This window comes from Ylistrum balloti, unplaced genomic scaffold (assembly GCF_031769215.1).
Source record: "Ylistrum balloti isolate Yb309-2 unplaced genomic scaffold, AGI_CSIRO_Ybal_v1 Utg369892, whole genome shotgun sequence".
NCBI lineage: Eukaryota > Metazoa > Mollusca > Bivalvia > Pectinida > Pectinidae > Ylistrum > Ylistrum balloti.
Window position 1 is genome coordinate 31,020 of NW_026782024.1, and position 11,231 is coordinate 42,250.

Genomic DNA, 11,231 nt, shown 5'->3' on the forward strand with positions numbered 1-11,231 from the left:
ACCATAATACCTTGAACACATTGGAGTTTCACGGTTGTAGGGTCAAGGTCACTTGCAATTTTAAGAAAATCCTTGTCAGTGCTCTAGAGTCTTCATTTCTTTAGGTATGTTGATTCAACTTGGCACTAATGAAAATATTTTGGATGATTCATGTTTGATGGTAGTATTGTCAGGGTGAAGGTCACCATTACTATTTTTAGAATATCTTTGTAAGTGCTCTAGTGACTTTATTCCTGGAGGGATTTTGATGAAGTGCCATACACTCAGCTATCTTTTATTGCACATCAATCAAGGTTGAACTGTTTGGGTAATAATGTTGCCAGTCATGTTTTGCACCAGATTCAATCTTGTCTATATCTTTCTCCATTACCTGTGCTAGTTGAAGACCTTTTGTCATGCCTCATCCGTTGATCTGCAAACAATGACTATTACTACTCGTCCAAAATGGATAATTAAACAAGGTCTCCATAGTTCTAATTGGCACAATTTTGTACTTCCTACTTAAAACAGAAAGTCATCAAAAGACCGGACATTAGTGAGCTGTATTGGATTCACAGATGGTCATAATTGAATCTGGACTTTTCCTGCATTCAAGATGGCTACCATCTTGAAAGTAAATTTTGTAATTGCTACTTCTCACAGATAGTCGGAACAAGACAAAACATTGATGAGTGATGTCTGGTCCACAAATGGTTCTTTATCAATTTTGGACCTGTGCTGGCTTCCCTCATGAAAATTTTGTTTTCACTACTCTTATTAAAAAGAAAAGAAATAGTTGCAATGTTGGAGATAGATTTATTTATACACAAATGCATATCGTGTTCATCATACAATTAACCATTTCTTTCCTGGATGATCTCTGGTGATCCATCGAAGAGTAGGGATGTGTAGTATGTGTGAAGGGGTATGGCAGCATGGTAACAGCATAATAAACACAACAGTTAAGGAAGTCAGAGAGTACTTCAAAATTGATCATAATATACATATCAACTAAAGTAAACTGACTAATTATGTTATGGCGGACACCTATTACTGATCTTTGAAGAATTACCGAGTGCAGAATGTAAGAAAAAATACCATTTTCTACATGCAGCTTTATACTGAACATCAAGCTTTAAAAGACACATTCATCCTTTCGTAAGGTTAATGACAGGAACCAAGAGGAGAAGTCTATATTTGAGGAAGTACAAACTGCCACACCTCTAGTCGTGTAAATAAATAAGAAATAACACCAAGTTAATCCAGGATTTACAATGTACAAAATATCTATGCTGATGTAACAATTCTATAACAATAAAACATTATAGAAGCACTTTGTTTTGGGAAATCAAACTAATAAAATTGTTTATATGTGACCATCCAGGTCACAAAACCACAATAAGGTTTCTTCTATAGGAAGATAAAAATATTTGTATATTTATAGAAATTTGTTACACATAGGAACAATGTATAAATTTACTGTTTAGTGAAGTAAAACTTTGTACAGAAACACTGTACTCTAATATGTTAAAAGCTTAGTACAGTCACATTGTGTAGTGAAACTTGTGAATGTTACTACAAAATTTTGACCCATATGTGTAACAGTATATAAATTTGACTTATTAGTGTTAAGGTAACTAAAATTGACCCATTAGTGAAACAATAACTAAATGACCTGTGTGTGAGACTGTATGATACTATTTGACTGTGTGCAATGATTTCTAAATTTTACCCATGTTTGTTATGGTAACTAAATTTGACCCTGGTGTGTGGCAGCAACTAAATTTGTCCCCGGTGTGTATATGCGACTAAATTTGAACCATGTGTGTGATGATAACTAAATTTCATCCTTGTGTGACAGTTACTAAATCTGTCCTATTTGTGTGTGACTGTTGTCTCCAGATCAAGACAAGAGAGAGAAGAATAAGACTTTGCTATCCAGTCCTATACTCTTCTATTACACTATGTCCAGAGAGCAACCAATACAATGACAAGACCTCTTGTTGTGACAATGACCTTGTGGTTAGAACCAAAGCATGCATTTTTAACATAACATCAAATTCCTTATGGCACTATGAACATAACACAAGGTGCGGCACAGAGGAACACCTGTGTAATCAAGCAGTGTTTCAGAATCTATGTCTGTTAAAACTTTACAAGCATAGCACTCATTCCAATAGTACCAATATCAACCAGTATAGGTAGAGTTAGTTTAGGATGTGTGTCCAGTGTCCTTGTTATTACCAGGAGAAATGGTTCCTGTGAGGAGTTTGTAGGTTACAGCAGTGTCACCAAACACTGTAAAATGGTTAATACAATTACCTGTTTAAACATTTCAGTACATGGAATATTTCATGTTCTGTACAATCACAGCCATAATGAGCCTTCTACAAAAAGTTTTCATCCAGTATATATAGCAAAATGGAAAATCTTCCTTAAAATAAAAGACAATGGACTGTGCAGTTGGTGAGAAACAATTGCTCCTCTAAGTCAAAAAACACATTACTACATCCTCCTCTGCAATAACAACCCCCCAACTTTCATATATTTTGTATGAAAGCACTTTTTTGTTCAGAAATTTTAACAAATAAAATTAATATTTTACACACATATATAAAAATGTTGATCATTATTTTCATTTTAAGGAAGTTTTACACTAAAATTTTTAATAAATATAATACCTCGCACACTATAATGGAATAAATTCACACTGACGTAAGCACAAAGTGTAATCATATATAACAATAAAGCAAGTGATCTCACATATCATAAATCAAAAACAAGCCCATGGCTGGTAATAACCCTGCTTAAATCTATTGCTGTTCAGTAGAGGCAAAAACTAAAAAATGTTTTATTGTCCAGCAATAAGGCCATCCACCATTTTGTATCAAGGGTAAAAGGTTTGACCTCTAGGCTTATAACAGGGTAAAATAGTACATTTTATATATACAAGAAAGTTAACAATAAACTTCATATAATCTCAGTGTCTAATGTTGATGTATTATCTATTCACTGTCATTTAACACAGAAGCATCATATTTGTATATTTTTCCTGAAATTCATAAAAATCAAATATCTGTTGAAAAGACTAAATGGATAAACTTCCTGCTGGTTATTTTGATTTTTATAGAATTCCTTTCCTCTGCATAATAGAGTATTTTTACTAATACAATTACTTATAATTCAAAAGATCAATTTATTAGACCTTGTCTTACTTTCACAATTTTCAATATTTATATTTCGGGTAGATACATGGAGTGTGGCAACATTGTAAACTCAAAGTGACTTGATCAAGTGTTGGAGAATGTGAGGAGAGAAGATAAACAGCTAGAACTTTATCACATGTTATAATGTTATAATATTATCAAAAGTTATAAATATTGGTTCACATAGTTTATGTACATTGAAGACATATTTCACAATTTCTTTAAAAGAATCAACAGTTAACAAAACATCTTTGAATAGTACTGAGTTACTCTACACACACTGTTGTGTAATTCTATGCTCTAATAACTGCAAGATTGGCAATAATCTCTGGTTTACTATTTGAATTCATCTAACAAAGCATTGCCATCTACCTTAGTCAACAAAATAATTTCTTTTTATTTCTGAAATGCAATATCACAAGGTAACTTAAAAATGTTCACAACTCAAACATTTTTTCAACATATAATTAGAGACAATATTCCTATCGCTATATTTTGGAGAATTTTTCAAAGAGAAAAAAAAGTATGGCAGGAAAGTATGACATGAATACAGAGGATTTAAATAGATTTTGCTACAAATTCAAAATGGGTTTAGAAAACTTAACTTATCTAAATATTGACCATTTGCAGTACAGTTTAAAATCAACAATCACAATTAGGTTAACAGAATTGATAAAACACAAAACAATTTCCATAGAAACAACCATATATCAATATAATTCTGAACTCCAGCTAACACATATACAAATGTACAAATATGGTTCCTAATGTAGCAAAATGTTCATTACATCAAACCATACAAAAATAATCTGCTTCCGACAAAAAAAACTAAGTTTTAACAGGACAATAAAAATCATTTCATTTTGAGGATATCTTAAAACATATTTTATTGAACAAAGCTGATATCACAAAAATCTAGAGTAAATATATGGTTACCAAAATTGTCTTGTGTCATCACACACCATCTACCTCTAGTGTACAAGTGTGATTATAGAGTTAATCATATCTGCATTCCAGAATTAACTCAACTGGTGTTATTTCATTATTCATAATAGGACTTGCCTCATTTTGGCTCCATTGGGAGATAGGGGTAGGGGAAGGGGTAAAATTGTACAAAAACAAAATATGAACAAATTAAAGAAATCAAACCTAAAAATGAAATACACAGACATTTAATATTTAATCAAGAGAAGAGAAAACTTGTTACCTGGAGGAGATAAGGCTGACAAAACAATATTACAGACAAATATACTTAAATGTTTCAAGCTCATGATCATATATTTTTTAAAGTATTGAGTAAATGGTCAAGTAATTGTATTTAAAACATGACATTGCTCAGCAATCCATAGCCTGTGATTAATACCAGTAAATGCTGGAATATACAAACGATTGTTAATGGTATCATTGTTTTACAACAAACAATGCCTGCATGTGCAAATTAGACAAACTTTTTCAATAGTTGGGTGAAGAATTCAAAATCCTGTAAAACTTGTAAACCAATTCTGAGATCTAACCCAGGCATACTTTCAGGGTTGATGCCGTTACTTGAATGAATAGAGAGTAAACCCATTAAAAAAGTTTTGTCCAAAAGCTGACTTCTAATTAAAAAAAATTTCTGACCAATTAAAATAAAAGTAAATGGTCAAACTGGAAATAAAAGTACAACGTATGCTGTTCTTCAGAAGTTTACAACAGAAATTTTTTCATAATACACATGTACCTATATTTATCCCGCAATATGCCCATCAATTGTTCTGATAACAAGTGTAAATTCAATGTCCTGTTATAAGCCCACTCCCTGAAATTAACGACAATGTGTTGGCCCTCTGGGTTTATTGCAAGATAAGGTAAAGACACTTTCACGGTACATGTCTTGATTAATCCTTTAACTATTTCAGGTGTGAAGAGAGACAAGATGATCACCTGTTAACAATTTGGTTCATACAGACATCAGGAAGAAGTTGGTTTACAGAAAACCATTTTCATACAGAAATTGTGAAATCCTTCATATTTGTTACTCCTAGTATTTAAACCTTACAAGAATTCAAATGAAACACCATCTGACATGAAAGTCTTCTTTGAATAGTTCCAAGTCAATAACAATTAAATTTTTTTCAATTTTCCACACATCAAAAAAACCTGTTTATCATAAGGCTTGAAGCATAAAGGAACAGAAAAGTCTTAAAAATATAAAAAAAACCTGACAAAAAGCACTTATCATAAAATTTGTTGAAAATTGATCCAGTGGTTGAAAAATTTTCCGACAAAAACAGATAAAATAGTCTATATCTGTTATCAATGTGTCTTGTAGAATTCAACCGCAATCACCAGTATGTCGATCTTTTGTGTTTATGCCGCACCAGGTTCCACAACGTAGCTAACCTTCATAGCGGCAAAGTATATTCCTCGTATTATGAAGATGAGTCCTGTCAGAAAAGCTCCTGAAACAGAAATAAAAGAGTTCCAACAGTACTTCTAACACCAACCAGGTAAGCAGTGTTATCTTATACATTCATATCATCAATACACCTAAGTAGTAATGGTGAACCCTAATACATGAATATTGTATAACAATGTATAAGATATGTGAATTACTGACATAACTGCCATATTTTTTGGTACTAAGGAGAAGGTAAAATAGTGTGATAGTCATGTCAAAAATGTGACGTATGGCAGGTATGTATCATATTTTCCAGGTTATAAGCTGCACCGATATATAAGCTGCAGAACAGATTTTTACCAATTTTTTTTTATTTGATCCACATATAAGCTGCACTGTAATATGAGCTGTACCTTTGCTTACAAATGCCTTCTTACCTTAATTACATACAAATACAGGTGAATCCATTTCCATTTATCACAAGTAAAGACAGGTGAATCCTTTCCCATATATTACAGGTAAACATAAATTAATTCTTTCCCTTATAATACATGTAAACATAGGTGAGTTATTTCCCTTAGATTACAGGTACACGCACACACACAATGAAATAAATGACTTACCTATCCACACTGTGTAAATACCACCACTTTCACTTGCCAACTCATATGTACCAACCTGTAATTTAATCATCAAATTAACTTTAAAAAGATTCAATTGCAATAATTTCTTATACAATATATCAAACTTAATATATACGCTTTGATTTGTTTGGTAGCACATCTTTCACCCTGATGGCCAGGGTTCGATTCCCATGAAAAGTTTGTGTGTCATCTGCCCAACTAGAAAAGTTTTCTCTATTTACAAGGTTTCATCTTACATGCAACAGTAGTACTTTGTACTCTCATTCAAGTCAAGATTACCCTAATTTGATAACTTGCTTGATAGATCTTACGATACAGATTAAGATTTCAACCATTCCGTCATGAAAGGTTCATTTCAAAGGATAAAATAGAAAATATCTTACTGTAACCCCAATGCCAGCTCCCAAGAATATCAGTCCCAACACAAAACAAATGGTTGCCCTTCTTCTGGCATATTCTGGTCCCACCGATGACCTGAAGAGATAAACATATGATATAACAATGGTGTGGTTGAGTAGCACTTGCCTTTCACCACATGATTGAGGTTCAATTTCCAGATCATAATGTGAAAAGGTATTGACTACATGGATTTCACCCCGTTACTCTGGGTGACATAGTAAGACCCCTCATGCATTTCCATCTGAGCCAACGAATGTTTAATATAAGCTGATAATCTATTTCGCAATTGTTGTAAAATGAATTGTTTAAATACATTTTTTTAAAAACAAGATGTTTATACAACAACCGTTTCACCCATATGCTAAAAGCAGTACGTCCCCTCCAATACACAATTTTTGTTAAACAGGAAGTTAAAAGTGGTGTTTTGTTTTTACTTTCATGATATGGCTACCACCCCGGTCATTAGATGCAATATGTGGAATAACACAGGTGAGAATTATCTACTTTTGTCTGGGGTTAATCAATCTGTCAGTACTTGGTAGTGCTCCTTAGAGAACTTCACTGATAGCAGAGCTTCTGGATCATGAAAATTATCAAAAGACTGGGAAGTTTAGGACATGATAGATTTGTTTTTCTTCCATACTTACACACTCCTACAATGTGGACATCTGGCTAGAAGGTTACTTCCCAAAGTGTTGAACTACAAAGTAGAAATAAAAAGTTAATACATACATTCACCATGTCGTGAAATACAGACAAACCTGTCTATAAAGGCCACTCATACCATATAGATGTAACCGCAGAACTTTCACAGCACCATGGAAGTTTAAAACCTGACTTTCAATCCATGTAATTATTTGTATTTTCATGACTTATTTATCTCATTTTTTGCCTTATCTCTTAACTTTTATGATGTTTTTTTTGTACCAAAACTATTCTTATCGAGGGAAAAATCAGTACAGAAAGAACAGCTTTCAGCAGGAATAAGCTCTAGGTCACTTGGTGATTGTAAAAACAACACACAGCTATAAGAAATAGAGTTTGTTAGAGAATGTTTAACTATGTACTGTTTTGCATTGCTTTAAATGAATATTTTGATCTTTCAAATTGGAAAAAATTAAAGATTAACATATCATAAAAACGTTAAAATAAACCCCTATCGTCAATATCATTCTCAATGTCATGGCTGACACTACAGTGATGCATATGTGTGTGTTTCATCTACAATCTGAAGTGAAAGCTACGTCCATCAAACACAATTTCTGTCAGTAGTCCAGGGTGATTTTTAATTACCCAACAGTATATCCCCATCTGATCTTATTTCATCTTCACCAAATCCATCCTCGACCATTATACACTGGTGAGGGATCTCAAACATGCTGTATTCGTTTGCTGGCTAAGAGCCTATTTACTCCGAGTCTGACATGATTGATGTTTCAACAGACAACAGATTTAAGTGACAACACATTGTTGTTTTTTATGCGATAAATAAACAAATACTGTTTCTTTTACTTCATATACTTCGAAATTGTTGAATTTGTTTTATAAATGTTTTTATATATTTTGTTGCGCTTTTTTATGATATTTTTCAGCACTGCCAGAGACAAGTGACACTTGGGGGATTCCCCTAAACGTAGCTTGAATCACTGAGCAAACAAAAATATTTTACCAAATAGCATCTGAATTTTTCAGCTTTTATAGTTTTATGAAAGTCATTTTTCTAGTATGCTTCATATAGTGGATGGCAGTGCAAATCTTAATACTATAAAATGTATTCCACGGAGACCAAAACATGTGATCTATATATATAGTGGCCTTAAAGACAGGTCTGACTTTATCATATAAAGTAAACCCATTCGATTTTATAAGATGTCAAGTTTTTATTTATATGATCATATAGAATCATATAAGCCATCATTAATTTCAAAGTAACTGCGTCTAAAGAATCAAGATATTACATGAGTAGTTATTTCAGAAATTCCGCAGCAACAGATACAAGATACTCACCAAATAGACATCACCACAGTGGCTACAACGGATCCTCTGAGTCCCTGGAGATCGCACTGTTACTGTAGAAATCATATTTCCAAGAGTGATGATTCTTCGACTGAAATGAACAAAGAACAGTACTGAAGAGTTCTATAACATATATCTATTGAAAATTCAAACAAATAAGAACAATTATGGAATTGAAATTACCAGTTTGGTCTAGGGCAAGCGATTCTTTGGGCTGTACTTCGACAGATCAGCAGACAATTGCAAGGACATCGCACATACTTCTTTCCAGGAGGTGGTGCCTTGATTGGCTAAAACAACACCAAATAACAAAATTGATACTCTAATTGATGGATAATGAAAGGGAGTTTTTGTTAACAATACATTATATTACATGATGACAACACAACTTTAATGTGCATTATACTATATTATGACAACATAAAGTTAATGTACATTATATTATATGAAGACAACACAACCTTAATGTACATTATAATATATGACAAAGCAACTTCAATGTACATTTTATTACATGAAGACAACACAACCTTAATGTACATTACGTTATATGACAACAACACAACATTAATGTGGGGTGAACATTACGTATTAGGAAAGATAACTCACTGTTGCCTCCTTACACACAGTACATTTAACAACATGCTGGTTTGTTTTTCCTTCTATGTTGATGAGTGCCTGACAGACCTTACAATTCACCATGGGAATCCCCCCTTGTGCTGTGGGGGTGTAAGGAGGAGGTAACTCATCTGGGCCTATAGGTGGAACAGTCACATTACCTCCTGATGGACCTGAAACAATGATAAGTATTAGTAACACTGCTAAGGCCTAATCAATGGAGTTTGATCTAAACAATAATTCATTTTGTTACTGTTAACATGACAAAAAGAAAATTGTTGTGAGATTGGCTGGGATGATAGATTTATAAGCACAAGTCTAGTGGTGGCCATTGTAAATATGCTGGAAAGTAAAGTTGTTAAGGACAATGAGTGTAAATACTTACTTAACAATATTTAACGGCTTTGACACATATGCAAGTTTTATATAGGGAGAAATTCTATCATCCTGGACCAAGAAAAAATCAACTCGTGGATAGATAGTCAGAACCCTTTGGATTACCTTCCGTAGAAAATAGTTAGTGTTTTCTGTTTTTATATAACTGACTTTAAATGGGTTTTTTTCATTTACCTTGTAACAAGCTAGTTTAAGTTTTACTAGTCTAGTCGGTTCCCTAGATTAGTTGTAGTCGAATCGAATGTCCCTAAGCGTCCTACTTGTGACAAAAAAATACAAATTCAAAATATAATTTACCAAGTGATTAACATTATTTAGTAATTTACGCTGGTTACTTATAATTTGATGTTATCTTTAACGTATAGTCTACATAATTACTTACTAGTGTATGATATAGAATCAGCGGATTGTGTAGTGCTTTATGTAACTGTACTTCATATTCGGAAGGTATGACCAGGTCCTAATGATAACGATGATGAAAAATTTGCGACAAATACAACTTACATCAAATTATCCGTTAAAGTGGACATATTTTATTTTTCAAAAGAACACGAGAAAGATATTCAACGGCTAAAAAGAAAGTACCTGCTGTTGCCGTATACGCTGGGGGACTACCTAATCCATGAGGTTCTTGATTGTTTACAAGGAGAGGTTGTCTCTCGCTATCGTCCGCCATCTTCCTGGTTTACATCTGAACTCATGTGATAGATCATGTGATCATAATGAGCGTAAAATGCCTTGGTTTGCGCAAGTCCTAACTATTTCAGTACATTTACGTTTTACTTTCATATGGCTAATTAGTTGATCAAATGTGAGTGGACACGTGGTCATTGTAAGTGGTACACGTGGTCAGTATCAAATTATTTATTCTCAAAAATGCTTTTATCAAGAACGTTTTTCTCATTTTTTTTCATTTTTTGACATACTGTTTACTGCTTAGATATCAATACACATAGCAAAATTTAACAATCCACAATTATTTCTTGCTCATTTTCTCCTTTGTTAGTATGACAAACAAAAGTGGAAAAAAACTATTTAGGAATATTTTAAATATTTATGGATATCCATAAATAGTGACCCATTCCCACTTAGGCTTGTCATATGTCCGATTCCGAATGCTACCGTCTAAATCGTTGGTCATTTTGTTTCGTTGACTACTGAATTTATACATTGATATGAGAATGCCAGTTAAAGCCACATTGAAAATTTAAGTTTTTTGGCAATTAATTACAGTGCTTTGGTGAAAATTTAGAAAGGTAATTAAAAACCCAGTGCATCTACATCGTTGAGCAGTCAAAAATCACCACCACACATGTACGTAAAGTGTTTTGCAGTAAAATAAGAATAGAAGATAGAATAGGGAATGAATCGTATCAAAGAGCGTAATGTCTGGGACCAGAACAACTTCCGGCTACCGTAACGGCCACTGGAGCCCAAGCGGCACAGCTCCAGCCACAGCAACTCTGAGAAGGATAACTTGGTCATGAGTTTGTGAAGTAAGACTCTGCCTTCACATATCAGACACACAACTGGCGTTTTCTGTGGTTGTTTGCCATGCAGCCTTTCCAGTTGTTTTTGTTGGTGTTCCATTGA

At 33.3% G+C, this 11,231-nt stretch overlaps 1 protein-coding gene across 1 annotated transcript; it reads right to left on the bottom strand.

Moving 5' to 3' along the window:
* Window positions 1–779: 779 nt before the first annotated feature.
* Window positions 780–10,314, bottom strand: LOC132546454 (type II phosphatidylinositol 4,5-bisphosphate 4-phosphatase-like). The gene is made up of 8 exons (XM_060210167.1): window positions 10,224–10,314; window positions 9,234–9,415; window positions 8,808–8,914; window positions 8,616–8,715; window positions 7,256–7,308; window positions 6,593–6,683; window positions 6,189–6,243; window positions 780–5,626 (listed from the first exon to the last, which is right to left on the bottom strand). Exons 1-8 carry the CDS (start codon window positions 10,312–10,314, stop codon window positions 5,535–5,537), a joined length of 771 nt encoding a protein of 256 aa, XP_060066150.1. The 3' UTR covers window positions 780–5,534.
* Between the last annotated feature and the right edge of the window lie 917 nt (window positions 10,315–11,231).